General features: G+C 39.6%; 1 protein-coding gene across 1 annotated transcript in view; it reads left to right on the top strand.

Moving 5' to 3' along the window:
* The window catches only part of LEKR1 (leucine, glutamate and lysine rich 1), a 189455-nt gene that overhangs the window by 118356 nt on the left and 47249 nt on the right, over window positions 1-23850 (top strand). The window contains exons 6-8 of the mRNA XM_046659844.1: window positions 8615-8696; window positions 19457-19534; window positions 19880-20083. Coding sequence (XP_046515800.1) covers window positions 8615-8696; window positions 19457-19534; window positions 19880-20083 — 364 coding nt within the window. The remainder of the gene's footprint in view (window positions 1-8614; window positions 8697-19456; window positions 19535-19879; window positions 20084-23850) is intronic.

The raw sequence follows: 23850 nt of genomic DNA, 5'->3' as shown, positions 1-23850 counted from the left end.
GGACAACTGTTTTCATTTTTTTTCTGTTAAAATAATATTGTGATAAACATCCCCATAGCTAAATCTTTTCACATATCTGTGAGTGTTGGCTTCAGATCTCTTCAGTATTAAAATTATAAAGTGTTTTTGGTTTTTTTGCTTGCTACTTTTAAATTATACAATTGTGTGGTAGAATTTTTTAAATGCAATTAGCACAAAGTGGTTTTGTAGCATGAAAGCACTCTTTGGAAGAAATTCTTTCCCTTTGCCTATTTTACTGCCATCCCAAGACAGCGAGGAGAAAGGATGCGGAAAGGAGAATCAGTGCTCTGTGTGGCCGATGACGCACTCCATCACTTTCTCAGTTTTGCGTAGCATTAGTGCTGCATACGGAAACCTCTGTAGGCATTCTGATTGTAAAACACACCGGTTCATTAAAGTTGATGTCTGTATGCTTGTGTGACTCTATTTGAAAATGTCTTAAATATTTTTAGATCTAAACTTCTCTATCTTCCACTTATTCCTTTACTTTATTTTTAACCCTATCTTTTTCCTTTTTATCCCATAAATGTTTTTAGCTAATATTCTGTCCCTTCCTACTTAGTTCACTCTAGGCTGTCCATTTATATTACTAGTATTTTTCAGTTTTTAATTATGCAAATTTATTTATTTGTACAAATTCATCAGAAAATAAAGTACTTTCTAAAGTATTCAAAAGTCTCTAAATCTATCAGGATTGCTCCTATGAGATAGACAAAGTATTATCTTCATTTTGCCAGTTGAGAAGATTTAACCAGGATAAAAAAAAATAGGGGCTGGCCCAGGGGCGTAGTGGTTAAGTTTGCATACTCCACTCCAGTAGCCTGGGGTTTGCTGGTTCAAATCCCCAGTGTGGACCTACACACTGCTCATCAAGCCATGCTGTGGTGGCGTCCCACATACAAAATAGAGGAAGTTTGGCACAGATGTTAGCTCAGTGACAATCTTCCTCAAGCAAAAAGAGGAAGATTGACAACAGATGTTAGCTCAGGGCCAATCTTCCTCACCAAAAAAAAAGAAGAAGAAGAAGAAAAGAAAGAATTTAACTCTGCCTATCTTATCCATCCATAATTTGTAATATTTTTAAGCCCCTATAAATTACAATTATCTTCATGTTATATTGCGTTGGTTCAAAGTTCAGAATAAAAAACCACAGTGGAGGTTTAGAAGCATTTTTTTGGTTTTTTGGCATTCTGAATTAAATTCTTGATCCTATTAGAATATAATTTATTTCCAAATTTTAAATCTCTGATATCTGCTTAGCTTGATTTAATCCAGCCCTACCACTTTCCTCCATTCACATACACACAGCTGAATAATTTTCTGGTTTTAATATAACTACATCTGGACTGAATTGCAACTTTTTAGCTGTATATCCACACCTGTTCTAGCATCTGATTTATAAAAATCTCCCAATGTCATTTCAGTCCCTTCTGGCATTATGCAGAAAATGTTAATGTACTTCGAGAATACTTGTTTCAAAATAGATTTCAATCAAACCTCTGAAATATAAACCCTAAAATGAAATGAATTTTTCAAGTGGCTGTATTCACCATCTGAGCTTTGTAAAATGTTTGCTAAAGTTAAAAATATGCTAATTTGCAATGGATATAGTTGAATACTCGTTAAAGAACTTTCTTCTATTATTGGTATATATTACATCTGCAAAAGTTTCCTCTGTTAATGCTCGTTTTAAAAATGTAAGTGAGATATTACCTTTGTAAAGGGCTAAGCTCATCAAACTGTGATACAATAATATATACACACAAATGGTCCCTAAGTGTAGCTACTGATGATGCTCATTCGCATCAGTTACATCTGATCAGAAACCTCGCGATCTCAGCCACGTAATTAACTAACTAACCACCTAACTCAACAAAATCATTTAGAATGGTGGGAAAATAAGACAGATTTCAGTTTAAAGGAGTTAGTGATTTGTTATCTAAAACATGATTTATCATTCATGAAGGCAAAATGAGGTACTTGTTTATAATTTCTCTAAGGACAAGGGAATATATTTTATTGATATTTACACGCTGAATCCAGCTAGCATGGATGATACCTATAACAGAATGGATGCTCAACAAGTGTCTATTGAAATAACATAACATACTTATAAGAAAGTTGCATTTTAATGCCACAATACCTATTAGGTATTATCAGTGAAAACTGTACAACTCTTTCTGTTTCATGCATTTTAATCTCTGGTACATAATTTTAAACATTTATTTGCTGGCATTCTTTTTTCTAATGTCTACAAAATTTCATTCATTCTTTCAACAATTACTTTCTGAGCACCTTCCATGTCTCAGACACTGAATATTACAGATAAGGTTCTTGCTCTCATGGAAGTTACATTCTAGTTAGTTCACATTGTGAAGATTAAATGAGCATAATGCATTTAGAATATAGTGCCTGGCAACTATCAACATTTATTAGCTAAGATGATGATGATGATGAAAGACACCCATATATAAACACTATTTAAGCCATGAGACTAGCTGAGATCAGCTAGGGAGAAAATGCAGGTAGAGAAAGGGTTCAGGACTGACCCCTGGTGCTTCCTAACATTTAGTGAACCTAAGACTGAGAACCACAACAGAGACTGAGAAGCCATAGCCAACAAGGTAGGAGGAGACAGAGAGTACGGTGTAATGGAAACTAGACGAGCGTTTCAAAGAGGAAGTAAACAATTGTGTCAAATGCTGCTGAAAGTATGAATTAGAGAAGTAAATTTTGGAATTGCCAATATAGAAGGTCATTTGTACCCTTGAAAAGAGCTATTTCTGTGGAGGAGTGAAGAAGAAACCTAGATTAGAGTGAATAGAAGAGGTGGGGGTGGAGGGCCAAGTCATAGAAAGGGAAACATGGATGACTCACAAGCATTAAATGAGATGACAGCATCAATAGTAAGCAGAGAACTGCAAATTAATCCAAGAACAAGACACTACTTTGTACCCTATGGACTAGCAAAAATTTTTAAACAGCTCTTTCTAGTAAGTATTAGGAAAGCAGGAACCTTCGTTCAGTGAGGTGGGAGTGTAAGCTGGTGCCTCCCTTCTGGGAACCATTTGGCATTATTTAAGTACGTGTAGGCCTATGACCTTAAGAGCTTGCTCTGGGGCCATCCTGCAGAAAACTCCCCTCTTGGTGTTCAAGATGAGGGGTAAGAGGCTTTTATTGCAGGATTATTTGTGGTGACACAAAGTTGCATGCAGCCTAGGTCCCATCACTATAGGACTAGATCAGTAGAATGTGGTTTGTGCACACGATTAAGTATTACCTAGCAGTCAGAAAGGAATGAATCATACTTATTATAGCTACAGGGATAGGTCTCAAAAACAGAATCTGTAGTGAAAAAGTAAGAATTAAAATGAGATTTACAGCTTAACATTTATGTAGTTTTTTAAACACCTACAAGAATTACTACTTTTTCACATGTAAGAACCAGTAGAAGGCACACATTAAATTCAAGCGCATGGGTGCCCTCTAGAATGGATCATTCCCAAATGCAGTACCTTAAAACTAAAACTAAATCAACAGCCCTGCTTGTTACCATATCCGCCTCCAGCGACAGTTGGATCTCGCCGCTCTCTCTTCACAGAATCGAATGCGTCGTCTTTAATGACTGTTTTAACCACATCTCCCACCCCCGCCAAGTTCTCTGCTCCTTGTTTCCTTTTGTGCCATGGACACACACAACTGGGTTGATTAGACTCCTCAGTGCAGAACATGGACCCCTCTCTAAAGAATATATCTATAAAATACGTCAGACACAGAAAAATACAGAGAAAATATAACAAATGTGTGTGAAAACCATCACCCACATTTAACAAGTTTTAACACTTTGCCATCGTTACTCTGTAGATTGTTATTGAGAATCACACGGTTAAATCTTCCCTTTTTGCTCTTCCTCATACCCGCTGGTGTGATAACCAGGCCCAACTGCAAGAACGTTGTCCTTGAGGTGGGAAGTGATGAGATTCAGGGCAGAAGCTGGGGTGCCTTACGACCACCACCCATGATCACAGCTCGCTGTTCATGGTGCTCGTGGTGGGCCTGGCACCGTTCTCCTCTTTACATGCGTCAAGTCACTTAATCCTGAGAACAACCCTCTGCTGGAGTAGCCGTTTTATATGTAAGGAAACTGAAGCGCCTGAAGCCGCACAGCTGGCAGAAGCCGAGCCGGCTCTGAAACCAGGCAGTCCGGCCGGAGAGCACCCCCGAGCTGGCTGGTCTGGGCAGTGCACTAAAAGAGTGGCCAGCTTTTGTCTTCCTATTCTTCAATTATCTCCACCACTTAAAAATACATACAGCTCAACTTCTCATGAAAAAAAAAATGCCTGTGCACCGGGACCTCTGGGGGCCGAATCTCCTGCTTGTTCTTCCATTCCGTTACTTGAACCTGGAATCGTTTTCCTCCACAGGGCACTTTGAACCAGATTTTTAATGTTTTTGGTGTTATTTATCCAGAAAGTTATAGGCTGTAAGTATCTTTCCACTACGAAGATTTTATTTATTGTTTTCTCAAACATTATGCTAACTTAATATACCCTCCAAGTGACTCTAAAGTTTTATGTCCTTCTATAAAATAGTTAACTAGGAATACCTTTTGTATATGTAGTTTCTAGAAACCTTTTGGAATAACAGGATTCTCCTAAATGACTCATTGACCCAAATCTAATGCCTGTGTAATGCCCCCAGCAAGCAGCTGGCTTCACGTGAAAGAGGCTAAGAGCTCTTTTGTGTCTTGTTCATTTAAAGTCATTTGCTTCTTATTTAATATCTGCAAAGAACGCAGTCGCGTCGTGGTGGAATTTGCTGCTGTCGTTTTGGATTGTTTGAGGGGTTCCGCCTTACGTCTGCGTGCTGTGTAAAGCCAGTGCTTCTTTGCTTTTTGTAGGCATGCAGGGCTTTGCCTTATAAGCCTATGTTATGTGGAATGACCGAAAATTGAAGTTGAATGTTTTCACGATAGAGAAGGACTGCACGGAACAATACACTTGTTTAAGAACTCCTTGCCGCAGGAACTGAAGGAGCTGTCTTGGGCAGGTGGTTCTTCTCTGCTGCTCCTCCCGACTGTGCCCCTTTACTTATTAAGGACAGGAACTGGGCCCTCTGCTTCCAAAGCAAAAGGACCCTACTGGTCTGTCTACCGGAGCAGCAAGAAACCAGGAGGCTGCTTGTGCCTTGCTCAGAACAGTAAAGATACATCCTATGTGTTTTAAATAATTCTTAGCCCTTCTTTATTAGAGAAAATATAACCAAAAGTAAAAAAAAAAAAAAACAAAAACAAAAACCAGCCATGACACTATATTAATTGACTCCTAATTATACTCTGGTGGGCTGTTTACATTATGGATTATTCATAATGAATCATTTTTTCTCAGTTCTATGTGGTGTCTTCTCTGCTTATATAAAATGATTTCTTTGTAGACATTACTTATATTTTCTGTTTCTATTTACTTCTCATGACAGCCGACAGAGATTTCTGTGTTGTATTTATTTATTTATTTATTGGGGAAGATTAGCCCTGAGCTAACATCTGCTGCCAATCCTCCTCTTTTTGCTGAGGAAGACTGGCCCTGAGCTGACATCCGTGCCCATCTTCCTTTACTTTATATGTGGGACGCCTGCCACAGCATGGCTTGCCAAGCAGTGCCGTGTCTGCACCCGGGATCCAAACCAGCAAACTCCGGGCTGCCGAAGTGGAACGTGCGAACTTAACCGCTGTGCCACCAGGCTGGCCCCCACCCCCGATTTCTGTGTTTTAAAGTATAAAATTTAATTGCTTTTCCTGTTTTTACTCGGAGATGCTGTAAATATGTAGCAAATAATCTGAAGAAAGTGGCTTCTCTACCCATCGAGTACCGTGAATTAAAGACTGAGCTATCTGTGGTTATCCTGAAATAGGGAGGAAGGCAGACTCTGTGGGCATGTAGAGAGAAGAATGCTGGAGAGTATCATAGCTTTTCCTTTCTGGAGTTGGGTCATGATTATGTAGTTTATTTTCCTTTAAACCTAGTAAAGGAACTTTGATGCACAAGTGTATTCAAATATGAGCCTAAGAATACTTTTCAATACCATAAAAATGGGTTTTGAATTAGCTGCCATTTTTACTGTCTACTATTCTACTAATTATCAGGTAACTGAGAATTAATTGGATAAAATTCACATACCAAGTACCAATTCTTTGGAGTTTATTTTTAAGGTAATCAGTTCTCCTCTTAACAATATCTACATTTAGAAGTAATAGCATAAAGTTTATTACATGGCTGAGACCCATGCTTCATCTAGTTTGACATTATATCCTGACAAAAGCACTGAGGGACATTTAACAGGAAGGCATAATTGTTTTCTTTCATGTCAGTTTCATAAAGTCAGTCACAATGATAACATATTTGTCTTAATATCTTTCATTAATTAAAATATATTGGGGCCGGCCCTGTGACGGAGTGGTTAAGTTTGTGCGCTCCGCTGCAGCAGCCCAAGTTTCACTGGTTCGGATGATGGGCGCAGACATGGCACCGCTCATCAGGCCACGTTGAGGTGGCGTCCCACTTGTCACAACTAGAAGGACCTACAACTAAGATATACAACTATGTACCTGGGGGATTTGGGGAGATAAAGCAGGAAAAAAAAAAGTTTAAAATATATTAATTTTTAAACTTTCAAAAATTACAATCTAAACCACCTCTTGGAGTTACACTACTAATTTATTACATATTTTATGTAGTAGAAATAATACTTTTCATTTGCCTTAGGTATACCTCTTTAAAGATTCTGGATATGCTAAGCAGATCTATGGGCACACTGACCACACTTTCACGCATAAATGTCACAGCCCCTTGTAACTTTGCTATTCTGAGCGTCCATGTAAGAGACTTAGAGAGACAGGACTTCAGGAGCAGGCAGCCTGACTTTGAATCACGGACTTACTTCTAACTAGCTGTGTGACCTTTGAAGGTAGTTGATTCCTCTGATCCTTAGATTCTTCACTGGTAAAAATAAAACGCGTATGTGTTTTTTGTAGTAGTTGTGACTGTGATGAAATGCTATGGGAGGAGGCACTCTGCACGGTGCCTGGATGTGGTGCACTGTCATCAAACATCTGCTTCCTGACCCCTGTGCTCTTCAGGGGCTGGGGGAGGTGTTGTAGCTGTGCCTGTGTGAACAGAACCCCTCCGCAAGCCCACGTGCACTTAACAGAGCCACACATTATGCCGCTTTCACAAGAGAGTGCCTTGCTTCAAAAGGTTATGCTCAAAAACTAATTCTCTATGCGGATGTTACTTTATCTTTTCTCTCATTTAATAATATCACTTGATAAACTGAAAAGATGTACCCCACAAATATTATCTATCAAGTAAGTCAGTCCATGTTGAATCTTATTTTGAGGGGCTGTCCTCTCAGCCCCTCAGCCAAGTGTAAAATCTTCAGTCAGTCTGACCTCCGGCTCATGCATTTGCTCGTTCTGATACCAGGCAAGAGAATCAGACAGGATCTCATTTTTGCCTCATCTGAAAAAAGGGGCTAATAGCACCCACATGGCAATTTGAGGAATAAAGTTAAATAATGTATGTGAAGGCACTGGGTGAACATAAAGTTTTGTACAAATATCTGGTAAATTCTAATTAAAACATTTGTGTAGAGTGAATTTATTTTCTGATTTAAGGAACTGGCTCTTCTTCGTAAAACAAAGTTAAGAAGGCAGATTGAAGATATAGAGAGAAATTTTATGTATTTTTAATGGATGATTAAAGATTTTAAACTTTACTGTTAAAAATATATTAAAACACCTGAGCAGATGTAACATAGAAATATTATAATTTCAGTGTTTTAAGTTGTTTTCTCCATAGAAACCAGTTGGTCCATCTGTGTAAGTTTGATTTCCACCGTATTTCCAAAAAGAGTGCCGCCAAGCGCTGTCCTTGGGGCTGAGTTCAGATCACAGTTCCCACACACAAGCTGGCAGCGGGACGCACACCGTCTAGGCCACTTGTTCTTCTGCTTTAGTTTCAGTTCTGTACCTACACACACGTCAGACATGTCTGCTCGAACAATCTTCCGCAAACACTGCTTGAATTCCCCAGTTCGGGACTCTATGAAGCCGATTTCCTACTTGTATTTTGTTAGCTTTGAAAGTTATTAAAATGCCTATTAGGAGCTACCCAGAGTTAACAAGTTCTTTCCTGGGAGCCTTGTACGTGGTTTGTCTATTTCAGTTCCACCAGAGGCCTCAGCCATGCTTCTCAGCTCCAGGCCGCCAGAGCTAACGCAGGCAGTCAGGTCTTTCAGAAGGGAGCCGCATCAGAAATTCTTACGTGTCCGCTACATAAATTTCCTTGGAAAACATTAGCAAAATTTAACCTATTAGCTGTTTAAAAATTAGCATGATGTTGGGGGCAGAAAGAGGCTAATAAATTAGGTCCATCAAAACCCATTAATTCCATGGGGTTTCAAAGTAGGGACGTGCTGCATATGGTCATCCAGGCAATGTGGAATAAACGGCGACTCTAAAAGAATGTCGTTTACCCTATGAAAATATCTGGTCACTTAAAATGTTTAATCAGATGAATGCATTGTGTCATTTCAGATTTACAGTGTCAAGTAGAGGCACTTGGGCTAAAGCTTCAGAAGGCAGCGACCGAGATGGACAGCTACAAAGAAAAGCTCATGTAAGACAATGAACATTAACCAAGCTGTAAGAATTTGGAAAGACCCCTGTGTTCCCTGCGGCTCTCGGGCAGCGATTCAGAGGTGCGGGTGAGGTCTCTGCTGCTTTTCTCGGCTGCTTTTCTGGACTAGATTGTATGTTGAAGGACCTGTAAATATTTTTAAATATATGAAATGTTTCTTTCCCTCAGTAAGAAACTTACCTGTCCGTGTATTAAAGCTTTTCCTGGTTGTTCAAATGTGTAACTTAATGTGAAATATTCTCTGAACTTCTTCTCTTATTGTTTTCTCTTTACTATCTGTCCAGAAGAAACAACTTTGAAGTCGTTTCTTAAAATTACAGTTTTAGGTTCAAAAAGATAGTTGAGTATCTTCGAAATGCCGGAGTACTTATGCTTTATATAAGTGAGAAAGAAAATATTGGGAAAAAATGATAAAGTGCCCTTGTAAAATATCCAGAGGATTATTTCTTTTAAAAATAATTTATTTCAGAAATTTAAAAAATTACTTTACAGGATATAGTACATCCATAATTATTGCACTAAAATAGAATTTACATAATCTTCGAAAAGCAAGTAAATTCTTTTATTCTACGGTATACAATCTGGTAGCTCTGGTTTTCAGTTGCTATATTTTAGAAGGCTGAACCTCATTAGAAATATAAATATTTAGAATGCCTACCAACCAAATTTTGTGTTGACCATGGACGTACTCCTAAGAACGTGTTTAGTAAAATTGTCAACAACATAAGGAAGAACAAGTTCCGAAAATGTCCTATCAAATTACTGTATACTTGGATTACTTGTAGCAAAATAATTTGTTTTCGAGGGGCCGGCCCCGTGGCTGAGTAGTTAAGTTCACGGGCTCTGCTTCGGTGGCCCAGAGTTTCCCCAGTTCAGATCCTGGGTGCGGACATGGCTCTGCTCATCAAGCCATGTTGAGGTGGCGTCCCACATTCCGCAACTAGAAGGACCCACAACTAAAAATACGCAACTATGTACTGGTTGGCTTTGGGGAGGAAAAATAAGATGTTTAAAATAAATTGTTTTTGAAATACAAGAAAAGTGAAATATTGGTGCTGTATAACACTGTGGTTAATAGCACAGTAAATACAATAGTTCATCTGTCAGTGTATGACAGCTGGGGTTGAGGGAATGAGTGAGGGGGACCTTGAATGACTCACTGGGTGCAGGAAGTGACTTTCTGGGTGAGAAGAAATATGACAAAGAGAAACAAGATGGCAACAACCAGAGAGAACTCACCGTTCCCCACCCTCTAATGACATCAAGGAGGGCTTCGGCCGTGCAGATGTCTCATGTGGAAAGCAGCCTAATCAACCACAGCTCCCTGGCAACTTCAGCCTCTTGGAGCTCAGGAAGTGAGGAGGGCAGTCCAAGACTGGGAGGTAGCTGACCCCCGACTCAGCTAAAAGGGAATGTGTGGACGTGCCAAGACTCAGCATGTGGAGTGGAGCCCTGGCAGGTTAGGAGAGAAGCTACATACAGAAATATGCACACTGAGGAAAAGGAATAACACGCAGTGGCTGTGACATGAATTGAGTTTTAGTGAATAAGTTTGCACAGAATCCTCTGTATATACAAGGAGGCTGCCTTTGTGGTGCTTTTGGTAATTATATTTTTAACATAATTTATAGTATAAGTGCTGAGAAATGATGAGAGTCAGAGTAGACTGGAGTTGGAGGGAGAATATACCACCTCACTCAAGCCCGTCAAGTGGATCACCTGGAGGGAATCGCTATACACTTGCACAGATGCTGACGCTGCTGTTTCAGTGTATAGAACTGGTGCTTCCTGCCTGTATAAGCACTTCTGAAAGGTGGAAAATGGGCAGAGTATTCACTTTTAGAAAATTTGAGCTATGGCGGGTAGAACCACTTACATGGCCCCAACTGCTGGCGACGTTTCTCAGTGCTGCCTGTACGGAGCTCTCCCACCTCTGCTGCATCTGCCCGCCCTCACTGCTGGGACCAAGTTGAGTAGGCTGGCTTTAGGGTCAGAGCTCAGGAGGTGCCCAGTAGTATGCAAGTGCTATTTCATTTGTAGGTTAAAACCAAATTTGTTACTTGGCCATTGTTTCATTATAAATTAAGTTTGAAGTCAAAATAATTCACTAAAATATTTCGACATAAATTTGTTAATAAATTGTAGATTTACTATATATACCCAAACCTTTTTGAACTTCCAGATATTGGAAGGTGCTATGAAATCAGGTTTCTTTAAATTTTTAATCCTCCCCCTTTGTGGAGGTTGGAGGATAGAGAATTTCACCTATCCAACTTGAGATAATTCTTTTGTTTAAAGATTTGTAAATGCTTGGATATAAATTTTGTGGATTTTTACTTAAGGGGGGTGGGCAGTTTTTAAACAGATAAACCTGAGGTTCCTTTTTCCCTAAGGTTGGTGGGAAAATATTTTCCACAGTTTATAGGAACTTGCTATGTATTTGGAAACAGAGATTTTATCCTTTAGGATGCATTGAGCTCCGAGAAACAGAGGTAGAGTGGTTTCAGGCTTCGCGGATCCGGGGCTCACAGTGTCACAGGGCATCTTGAGTTCCTTCTGTCTCGCCCTGCTGCCCTCAGCTCGACTTCACCCCAGGCTGAGTCCCTTGTAATCAGGGGTGGCTGCAGCTCCAGGTACCACAGCCAATGGGAACCATCCCGGAGGGAGGAAGGGCCTGTTTTTCTGGTGTCTCCTTAGATGTGAGAAAAAAACTTCCCAGAAGCCACCAGACAGCCCTCTCCTTACAGCTCTTTGGCTAGAGCTCTTTACACACCCCCTCCCAGATGAACCAGTGGCAAGGGGAACGGGACTGCCACAGTCAGCGCAGACCCAGCAGGATTTGTCCCGAGAACAGGTGGCAACAGCGACCTCACGGCTGGAAAGGAAGCTGCAGTGCGTGTCTAGAAGGTAACCAGCACGCTATCCTGGACAGGTAGAGTGGCAATGATGCTCTGAGAAGTTAACGATGAGATTTTCTACAAATTTTATTTGTGTATAATATCTAGATCAATTTAGAGAAGACCTTCCTGAAGTAATAAAAAATATGGATGTTATAAAATGCAACTTTATTACTTTTAAATATATATATAGCTTAGAAATCTACTTTCATATATATTACATATATTTTTTATATATAATACATTCATATTTATATCAGGATAAACATAGATAAATAAGAATAACAAGAAAGACTGCTATAGATGGTGAGAAATTTTTAGGAATTCCTGAAAGAGAATGCACAGGAAGGATAATAGAAAGTGTGAACGTTACGCAGAAATAAATTAGAGGAAAATCACTTGTGTGGCGGGTGTGTGACAGGCAAGACCTCTCTTGGAGTCGGGTAACACAAAGAGCAGGGAGTGCGATCTGACAAGTGGTCAGAATGGTGGTTCTCAGACTCCAGTCTGCAGAAGGATCCTGGAGAGCTTACTGAAACGGTGCTACAGCCTGAGCTCCCCACAGACCCAACCCCAACATCACTTTCTGGGCTCCATTCCCACAGATCTTCTGGTTTTACATTTGGGTGTGCGGTGGCTCCAAGCAATGTGCATTTTTAGCGCCCTCCTCACGTGATTCTGGTGCAAGTGGTCCAGCGACGCCCACTCTGTGGAATCACACTGGGAACAAGGAAGGCGCTGGCCCCTCCCCAAGGCCCCTGGATCAACAGGCCCTTGCGTGAAGCCGCGGTGGCAAGGCATCCACACCCAGAATAGAGCAAGGAGTACGAGGACTGGAGCCAGGGAGCCTGGCAGCTGCTGAACTCCAGCAGAGGCAGGGGTCCCCACTCCCCAAGACAAACCTCCAGTGCCCCCACCATACCCCGCGCCTTCATCACAACCTTCCAAAACAACCTAGGGCAGAAAGAAACAGCAGAGCAGACAAGTAAACAAAGACTCTTCAGGCTGAGGAGGAACACCCAGCCGAAGATGACCAGGTGTGCGAGAAGAACCTCCTGTGGCCCCTTCCCCCAAAATGCCTCTGAACTCACACAGGAAGACGTGACAGCCAAGGAAACTGTCAAACAGCAAGCAGAAGAAGTGAGATCAATTTTAAAAGTTAAGGTATCCTCCAAAGTGTGTCCAGGATTGTAACTATAAAAGAAGAAAAAGCTGTTGTGAAAAAGAAGCTGTTAGGAATTTGAGAGATTAAAAATATGATCAGAAAAATGGTTCCATTCATGTTAAAAATACATATGAATGTACACAGATCTATATGGATTTAAATGCATTGAATAAACAACTGGTAGGATTACAACAGCTCCCTCTGGAAGAGGGAGGGGTGTAGAGACTCATTTACTCTGTATACTTATTATTGCTTAAATAGCTTACAGTGTGAATGTCTTTATTGTCATGTATATAATAAAAAGAACAAAAATCACTTGAAATGATTTATAATTTGTGAATTACTAATGAATATGTTTAAAGTGGTTATATAAAATACATTTTGGAACTTAGGGACCTTTATAATCTACTTACAATTTAATTTTATTAGCGGTCCCCCCCCCCGCCCCCCACCATTTAACTAATAGTTTGAGCCACAGTCAGCCTGTGACCATCATAAATCACTGCTGTGTAAGCTCTCGACCTCTCAGCAACATCCGACACGGCTGACCAATCTGTCTGGGGACAGACTGCCTCCAGCCTTGCCTGCTGAGATATAATGTTCTCCTGATTTTCTTCTTATCTCCCTGGCCATTCATGAGAACTTTTGCCTGGCAAGCAGGTGGCTTGGTGGCATTCCAGTGTCAGAGCTTGATCCACTTTTCACATGACCCTAGATGGAACAGGATAATTTACTTCACTCATCCATGCAGTGCAGATGCTTATGGAGCGGCCTTGTGCCGTGACTGGGGATGCAGGCACTAGATATTGGAGGAACCAGACTGACAGCTCCTAGAGCTGTTTAGATAATTTCAGGTGGTGTAAGTGCTGCGGAAATGTAAAGCAGGCTTTTGATAGAGCAGCATCCCTGAGCAGATGGCCTGAGTTAAGTTCTGAGTGACAAGGAGGAGGTGGCACTGCTAACACACTCACACCTGGAAGCAGGGAGACGAGGTTGAGGTCCTCAGTTCCTGGGAGTGAGTTTTCCAGGTTAGAGAAGGATGAAGAAGGCCAGTAGTGGTAGACAGAATAACGGCTCCCAAAGATTTTCACGTCCTAATCTGTGGGAGCTGTGAGTGTGTCACCTACATGGCAGAAAGGACTTTGCACATGTGATTAAATTAAGGGCTTTGAGATGGGGAGATTATCTTGGATTATTCAAGCAGGCCTAATGTAATCGCAAAGGTCCCAGTAAGAGGAAAGCAGGAGGGTCGAAGTCACAAAAGTGGACGTGAGGATGGAAGCAGAGGTTGGGGTGGTATGACTTGAAGAGGGAAGAAGGGGCCGCAAGCCAAGGAGTGCAGAGGGTCTCTAGAAGCTGGAAAAGGCAAGAAAACAGATTCTTCCCTGGAGCTGCCAGAAGGAACACAGCCCTCATGGCATCTTGATTTTAGGACTTTTTACCTTAGAACCACAAGAGAATAGATTTGTGTTGTTTTAAACCACAATTTGTGGTAATTTGTTACAGTAGCAATAAGAAATTAATACACTAGCGTGTCCAGAACCTACTGAGGATTTTGGATTTATGCAGAGGGCAATGAGAAACTATTGGAGGATTTTGGCAAGAGAGTGAACTGATTTGATTTGTTCTGAAAGGTCAGCCTGGCTGCTCCACAGAGGATGGACTGGAGTGGGAGTACAGCAGCAATCGGGGAGATGAGGTGGGAAGCTGTGCACTCACGCAAGTGAGAAGGGACTGGCTTGATGTAAGGCTATAGTGCGGCGATGGAGAGAAATGTATGTCGGGGGTCAATCAGACAGGAGGTACTAATGGAGTAGACGTGGCTGGGGAGGAAGGGGACTGGAAGGGAAAGGAAAGAAGAAAGGATGGGGTTTGGGCTTTTTAGACATCAAGGTAGACAGTTGAGAGTCACTAGACGACAGTGACTAGGGGCCTAGACCTCAGCTCCAGACTGCTGGGCTTCAAATCCAGCTCTGCTGGGTAGGAGAGATGGTCCCTGGGCTTCTCTCTCTGGTCTCAGTTTCCTCAACTGTAACAAGGAATAAGGGCTGCTTTGAGGGTAGCATGAGACAGATAAGGTGTTACCTATTAGTGTCATTATTGCATTGGTGCCATTTATTGAAGTGGGAAAATCTGTAAAAAAAAATAGATATGGGGGTGAGGGAAATAAAAAACAATGCTTTTGATCTGTTAGATTTGAGATGTCTTTTCGACAGTAAAGTGGAAACATCAAGCAGGTGGTTTGAGAATGGCTATTTCATATACAGCAGTGGAATGGTATGGACCCTTGCCTTTCAAATTAGGGGGGAAATCCAATTATTTCATCTTCTTTCCTTTGCTTTGATTGGCAGAAGCAGCAGGGGCCTTTCTGAAGGCTTATTCAAAGTGGTTGAAGAGAAAGGATTAACACTATTTTCTGAGAGTGAAAGAAGGAATGCGGTGTTTGAAGAGATGTAGGCATCCTTTCTGTTCCTTCCAAGTCCTCCATTCTAATGAAGGGAAGATAAGGTTGGGCAGGGAGGGTAGACCATAGAAAGAGCGGGGCAACTGGCATCGGGGTGGGAGCTGACCCTGCCAAGGGGAGTTCTCGGGATGGTAGGCTCCCTAAGGAGCAGGCTTTCTTTTAAAAAATTGCAACCAAGATTAATTGTCCACATAGTTAGTAAAATAACCACTAAAAGGAGTTCTGCTGTCCCTGCCTCTTGATTTGGAAAAGTATGTGTGAGAGTCTGAACACAGAGTGAAAGTTGTGATGGGGCTGCTGAATCTCAAAGCATTTTTAAAAGTAATATTTTTGTTTGATTTCAAAGCAAATGTATAAAACTTAGAAAATACATGAATACACAAAAAAGAACATCATAGTTATATTTTGATATATCCTTATAGTCCGTTTTTCCAGTAATGTATATTTCTTAACATATTTTCACTTCGTGATAGATCCTGGACATTTTCTGATAGCATTACAAGATACATGTATAGATAATTATTACATGGCTATGTAATATCCCAATCTGTGGATGAACCATAACTTATTTATTAATCACTCATTTTTTAGAATTTGCAAATTTTTCACTTTTATAAGTAAGTTACTTTGAAATTCATATAGATAAATTTTGCTACTTATACACAATTCTTTCCTTAGGATAATTTTTGCCAGAATCAAACTTGCATAATTTTAAGGCCTTTAATGCATAAAGCCTCATTGCCCTCCAATAAGATTATACTGATTTATAATCTCAACAGTGTTTGTAAACATCCATTTCTCCACTTTTTGGCTTATACTGGGTATTATAACTAAAAAAAAGAAAATTACTAGTTTAATGGATGAAAAATTGTCCCCTGAATATTTGACCCTTTCTAGTCTTTCCTCCACGGCTCACCCAAGCAGAGCCTCTGCCCACTTTTCTAATGACATGTCAATCTTTGCCTTATTCCTTCTTTTTTAATGTTTTATTTAGAAATACTTTCAAACTTACAAAGATTTGTAAACATTATGATAGTACAAAGAGCATCCAAATAGTCTTTAGTCAGATTCACCTATTATTAACATTTTAACTCATTTGCTTTCTTCCTTACTCCTCTCTCTGCTTCTCTCTCTCTCTCCAGACACACACACACACACACACACACACACACCATGCATGCATGCACAGAGTCTCTTCCTGACTCATTTGAGGATAAGTTACACACAGCATGATCTTTATATACTCAGCCTGCCTTTCCTCAGGACAGTGATATGTACATAAGCACAGTAATCAGTGTCATAAATTTACATATGATACTTTAATCTACCATCTGTATTCCAGTTTTGTTAGTTGGCTTTACAGTGTTTTCTCCTCTGGCACACGATCCAGATGGGGTCAGCCTACTTGGCATGTCTCTTTAGCCTCTTTAAATCTAGACTATTTCTAGTCTGTCTTTGTCTTTTTGTGATATTGACATTTTTGTAGAATGCGGAACCTCTTATGCTTTTTTTAAATAAATTTTTTTCATTTTGTATTGTTCTGCTGTTCTCTCTTGATTGGGTTACATATACTCTGAGCCAGAAAACCACATAGGTGGGGATGTGCCCTTCTCAGAGTATCACACCTGGAGGCACATGATCATCTGCCCTCATTGGTGATATTAATTTTGATCACCTGGTTAAGGTATCGCTCAGCTTTTCTGCTGTATTATTACTGAGGGTTTTGTTCCCTTTCAGCTAGTTAACTGCCTGTAAGAGACACTTTACATGCAAATATTCTGCTTCTCATCAAAATTTTCCCCTAGGTATAGGATCCATTCATGACTTTTGCCTTACCCAATCTTTACCACCATGATTGCTGAATGATGATTTTTCCCACTCCAGCCCTCTCTCCTCATTCATTAGTCAGCCCTCAGCATTCTGTTTTAAGCAAGAGCCTCCCTTCCTCCCATTATTTATTGACTTATTTATTATTGGTATGGACTCATGAACTCTTATGTTTTTCCATGGTTTGTAATTTATTATTGTGCTTAATTATTTTGGTACACAGATTGTCCTAGGCTTAGCCAGTGAGATGCCTTTCAAGCTGGCTCCTGCAGTATTGGGACAAGATTCCATCATCTTCTATAAGCACTTCCTTGCTTTTTTGGCATAACAAGACGTTTCAGGTCTACCTACTCTGTCCCAGCCTTGGACCAGCCATTTCTCTCACTACTCCTGGTTCCTTTGAATGAGAATGGTATGAGAGACCAAGGTCTCGGCTCTCAGGATGCTCATGTGCTACTTGATTTTGGTGATGGTTTCATGGGCTAATTATACATATGTCAAACGTATCAAATTGTGTGCAGTTTATTGTATGTCAATACAGTACTTTAATAAAGCTGTTTTACCAAAAGTGGATAATAAAGGAAGAAACATGTTTTTAAAAGACACTTTTTACAAAGCTAAAAGTAAAATATAGTGTTCAGGGATAAAACTTGGGTAATAAAACTCCAAAGAAAATCAAAGTGATTGCCATAAAATTCATGAGGATGGTTATTTTGTAGAGGAAGGCATTGGTTGTGACTGGGACCGGGGCCATGAAGCTTCTAAGGTAGCTGGTAAGGTTTTATTTTTTGACCTGGATGGTATTACAAGAATTTTCTCTGTATAACAGTTTGTTATATGATTGTTTTATGCAAATTTCTGTAGCTTACAATTTTGTCATATTTTACAATAAAAAAGGTTTAAAAATAAATGAATGTTGTTCATGTTCATGATGCAAATAAATTATTATTTATTAGAAATTAAAGTCATTCTGCAAGTAAGGCAAATCCACTGATAATCTAATATATTTCATTGTACAGCTTATAAGCTATTTTAAAGTACATTCAGATAATGACTTTTTAATGAGCAATCTATACCAACTTAAACTGGAATATTAATCTTCCTTAATATGTTAACTTTTTGAGTATCGTTACAAAACCCAATCATATAAGATGAAGACAAATGTTTATTTCACTTTTAGAATTTTCATTTGGTTCTTTTTATTGGTTTCTATTTCTCTGCTGAGATTTATTATCTTTTCACGAATTAGAGTAGATTTTCTTTTATGTCTTTGAGCAGAAGTATAACTGCTTCTTCAACAATCCTTGTCTGCTTAATTTCAATATCTGGGTCATCTCAGAATCAGTCCCCATTAACTGTCTTTTCTCTCGAGAATAGGTCATGCTTTTCTATTGCTTCCTGTGTCAAATAATTTTTATTATATTCTGGACATCGTGAATGTTATGTTGTAGAAATTCTGGATTCTGTTATATTTCTCCAAATGCTGGTGGTGGTGGCAATGGTGGTGGTGTTGCTTTAAGGAGGCAATTAATTTGATTGATTTCAAACTGCAAACTGTCTCTAGGGCAACAGCTCAAATTTCAGTTCAGTTCTTTTATCTGTAACCAGGCTGCATGGAGTCTGGCCTGCGCACATGCAGTTCAGGGGTCAGCCAGCCATGTGGGCAGAGTTTATCTGCAGTATCTGGGGCTCCCTCCCTCTCTGGCTCTCTCCAATTCAGGGTTCACTCTTTGCTTTCCATCAGCCAAGGCTGCCCCAAATGCTGTCCTCTCGTTCTTCAGGCCAGAACGACTTGAGCTTTCTACCAGTTTTCTATCAGATTTTTAGTTCCCCTGCGCAGTGCAGACTGAGGCCTGCTCTCAGGTTTAAAATTAATTAAGAACAAACAAACAAAACACCTGACCCCATACTGTCACCTCATTCCAAGTGTCAACTTCCGTCTAGAATCTTCCTGCCTTGGGTCACTTTCCAATGCCATCACATAACGGTTTTTCTTTTCTTTTCTTTCTTTTTTAAATGTTACCCAAGTTTAGGCTTTTTACTTAAGTGCAGATCAGTCTGATAGGAGGTTACTTGGCTATTATAGAGGTGGTCTGAATGTTTATTTCTTTAGAGAAATAATAATATGAAGATGCTAAGAAATCTTTTCTATGGATGAATAAAATAATGATATAGAAAAACACATATAGTTGTACTAACAGATTAGGTTATTTTTTGGCAAAGAAAAACCCTTTGGCTACATATAATTTCAAGGAAATCTGCATATATAATCACAAACAGAATATAAAGATAAGAAAAGTAATAAGGGGAAAACATGTTTTACAAAAAGGAAAACAGTTATGCTTTATTTTGGAATAAAATATTTGAACCTCTTGTATCATTTTAGGAATAAATCTAATGAAGCTGATGACAGTCAAAGAGAACTTAGAAAATTGAAGTTTCAATCCGTTATTTCTGAGTCACGGTATACACTGCAAATTTTTTAATTAATATTTTTAGTAATTGAATTTGATACCATATTTTAAATAACATTTTATTTAAAATGTACTTAGCTTTCCTTATTGTATTATTTACATATGCTATAACTAATTTGAGTTTATAATATCTTAAAGCTGTTCATTAATTTTGCTTCTCTCTGGATGGAAAAATTTCAATATCATAGAAGTATTCGTTTTCTCAGCATTCTTAATTTTTTTAAGTTAAGGTTATAGTCTTTGGTTTCAAATGAGATTTTCACATATCTTTGATAGACATAAAAATATAGTATCTAATGCATATTGGTGGGGTTTTTTTCTCTATTCCATTTTAGGCACACCAGATTGCTTAAAGAAAAAGAAGATTCTTTAGTGGCTTGTCAACAAATATACAAAACTTTACAGGAGGAACTGACTTCAAAAGAAAGGCAAGAAGAAGACATGAAAAGAAGAATTAACCTTGCAGAGAGTGAACTAGAGATAACCAAAACTCTTCTGAGTCGGACAAAGGAACAGGTGGCAACACTGAAAAGCGAAAGGTGCAGGCAAGAATGATTTCTTCCAACAATATTTTATGTTTAAATCAATATGCAATATATATTTGAAATATCAAGGTCCTACATATTTTAATAACAGTGAAATCACAGGACTAAAGATATATTTCACTTGAAAGGTTATCGCCTCCCAGCACCTCATGTTACAGGTGATTAAACTGAAGCCCACATTGGCTAAATGACTGGCTTAAAGTTCCAGCGTTAGTGAAACCAGAGATGGGGCTCACGTGCATTTGGCGTTAGATTTTTATTGAAAAGAATCAAAAAGACCGTATGTGGTACTTAGACTCTCAATATCACCTGGATCAATAATTGGTAGATTCTAGCATTTTCCAATGGAAAAACATCTTTTTATATCACTTTTTCCCTTTATTGGCTTCTATTTTTCCTCTGTCTTTGTTATTTAACACCTCTTATTGAAGGTTTACCACCAGCAAAGATTGTCACCAAAGCAATACCTCTGGGATTGAGGTGGTGTCCAGGCTACTCAGAAGCATATTCGTCTAGGCTTCCTGCATATTTTTGCTCCATTAATTTGTCTTTAACTGTATCTATACTTAACATCTCATCCCTGCTTTCTTTCTTTTTGTTTTCATTTGCCTAGTATGTCTTTACTCATTCTTTCTGAGTCCTTTTGTTTTAAATGCATGTCTGATATATAGCATAAATTTGGGGTCTTTCTTTTATTGGTTTTTATCATATGTGGGAGTCTTTAATAGAAGATATTATCCCATTTACATTTATTGGTATAACTATTGTATTCCAGAAGAACACAAGTTCCATAAGGGCAAGAATTTTTGTCGTATATTATTCTCTGTGCACAGAAGGCGCAATGGGCTATTTGTTTTTCATTCTTCTTATATATTTTTTAGTTTATTTTTTATTTCATTCTTTTCATTTTATAAGCATTTGAATGCTCCTAATTTAGAAGATTTATCGTCTTTTTTTAGTTCTTTATAAGGGCAGCTATTTGCTCCCAGAGGAGGAGTCTGGGAGTGGGGCCATGGGAGTGGGTAGCAGGCAGCTTACAGTTAGGTTCACTGTCTCAGGCCTTCTCATCAACACTCTGCCCTGGGCCATATCTGTCTACACGAGGCTAACAGGAAGTCTGTCTAGTTCACAGGGAAACAAGTCTTGTCTCGGGTCCATCCTGGGTGATATATGTTTACTTCTCTTCGGTTGACTAAGATGAACAGCTGTAGGGCTGACTGCCGCCCTCCATTTCTTCCTTGCTCTGCCACACCAATAACCTGCTTCTCACAAAGACCTTGTACTTACATGACCCTTCACTCCATGCCACCACCTCTGACATTTCACAGTGATACAGTTGCTCAGCTTGCAGCATGTTAGAAGCAGCAATTTTATAAGCAGGAAATTTGCAAGAGCAAGGCTTACTAATAAGAAGCTGAAAGATTGACCATGTGGAAGAAGAGAGGAAAAACTATAAATACAAACAAAAACTTTAAAAGCATTGCAATTTAGCCCAATGTGTAATAGAGGCAAATAACCCTACACACGTCAATAACCTTATATTTATAACACGGGCTAATAACTGACGGCCATGGGGATGTCCCTGAGTCAGAAAGATTAAAACCAGCTATATACTCTATACAAGAGGTGCAGAATCATATGTGTTAGGGCACTATGAAATAAATAAAAATTTTAAAAGTCTTCTGTTTAGAACTTTGGTTATCTGAGCAATATTCTTATATTCCTATGTTACCTAGAATACCCATTTCCAATGAAGTCAGATTAAGTGGGTTTACTTGTTTATCCAGATGAACACTATCTCTTTCATGGGTATTGAAATGATCCTCCTGTTCAAATGTTTCTGGAACTCTTTTCTGAGGATTGGCTTAAGTGCACATGTTTTAGAATATCCTCAGTATAATGAATGCTTGTCCTTTAGGAATGAATTTGATTTTTACAACGATCTCAGTAGGTTCCAGTGCACATGATGGGAAATCAATCTGGTAAATACCATTTAGGCTCAAAAATAAAGTAAAATGTTTTCTTTTTTTTTTCTGTGCTTAGTAAATTATCTTAGCTTCAATTTGAAGAAGGCAGTTTTGTGAATGTTTTGAGGATTAATAGCATCATTAGAATAAATACAGAGCTTTCTTGGGGCATTGCTTTGAAGTAGCATACTCACCTGGATATGGATGTGTTTTAGAAATGCAGTGAGTCTAATCTCACCTTCTGTTCTAAGTGTGGACTGAGAAGGAGAATTTCCAGTTTTCAGAGAATACACAGATCCCTGAACCGCCTCTTCCTCCTCTTCTCCCCTCTTCTCCTCGTGCGTCCTTGCCCGTGTTCCTTTTTTGCTCTCTGTACATTAGTCCGTCCAAGTGGCATGGTGTTTCTTAGTCCTTTGGCGGCGCTAAATTTACTGACGTGATGTTTCTCACATGATAAAAATAAAAATGTGCTTATGGACCAGTAAGTTATCATGTTATCATAGGATTACTCCTAGGCATCAGCACTGTCCTTTTTCTTTGTCCTAGGCCACTTGTCCTCTGTTGTATCCTCAGAGTCTGGCACATGTATCCACTCAATAAATATTTGTTGAGTGAATGAGTGATTTGTTTTGGGTAACAAATTATTTTTTGAGCATTTTCTACATGCCAGCTTCTAGGTACCTGGGGACACAGAGTAGAGAACTTACTAGAATAGTTAAAGACTGTGATGAGGGGTGTGTGGTAGACACTGCAGAAGGGATGCCTGATTAGGGAAGGGTGGTCATAAAAGTGACTTCCGAGATGAAGCATAAAGGGAGACAAGTAGAAGTCACCGGGCCAAGAGCCAGGGAAGAGCTTCACAAGCAAAGAAGGAGCTTGGTGAGTTCTCGGAAATGGCAGTGACCCGAGGAGCAAGCGTGAGGGAGACGAGTGAGGGCAACTCACACAGAGCCTCACAGGCCTTTAGGGTTTGGGTATTATTTTCAGTGCAATGAAAAGACACCATTGAAAGGATTTAAGCAGAGGAGTGACACTGCAGAAAGACCACTCTGCGGCTGGGTGGAGAAGGGGCAACGGGCAGTGTGGCAAGTCAGGTCATTTACAGTTTTGATATTAATCAAAGGATTTTACATATAGTTAAGCCTAAGAGACAGAGAAAAATGAAAATCTTCAGCTCCTACCACCTGCCAGTTTCTGCTGGGTTATTTAAGCGTCTGTACCAAGTGGATGGCAGCAAAATAGCCAGGGTTTAGTCTATGTTGAGCCCAAGGGGATATGTGAAAGCCGAGTTAAAAAGACATCCTGAAGAATAATGACCTTCCAGAAGCTTTTGACATCACCGTCAAAACCTGCCTTAAAACTTCTGTTACCGAAACTGAAGTGGGTTCCCTCCTGGTGAGTTAAGTCAGACTCTCCACCAGAAGTAGTTGTCTCACAAAGTAAAGTGTATTTGCAGCAAATAGGAGCCCATGAGGGATCACTTCCAGAGTCACGGCTCCCTGGACAAAGGGCAGCAGGGACATTTATTTTGCATGGGGGATGAATATTCAAAAGGAAGAGATGAGTATCCTCTTGTGCAGGCTCAGGTGGAAAACATGCTTCCACACACACTGCAGGCGATGGTAGTAAAGTAACAAGCTCCTCCCGGAGAGATCTTCGCATTAAAAACAAGGCAGAGGTCACAGGCGTGGCTCTTGTGAGGCTGGGTCTGGTTCAGGGTGGCTGGTGATGGCATCTCCTTAACATAACAGAAGGGAACAGGACAATTTGGAAAAACAATCAAAATATCCAAAC

Source organism: Equus quagga, chromosome 4 (genome assembly GCF_021613505.1).
Source record: "Equus quagga isolate Etosha38 chromosome 4, UCLA_HA_Equagga_1.0, whole genome shotgun sequence".
Classification (NCBI taxonomy): domain Eukaryota; kingdom Metazoa; phylum Chordata; class Mammalia; order Perissodactyla; family Equidae; genus Equus; species Equus quagga.
The sequence above is the reverse complement of the archived record's forward strand: the minus strand, read 5'-3'. Positions and strand labels throughout refer to the sequence as shown.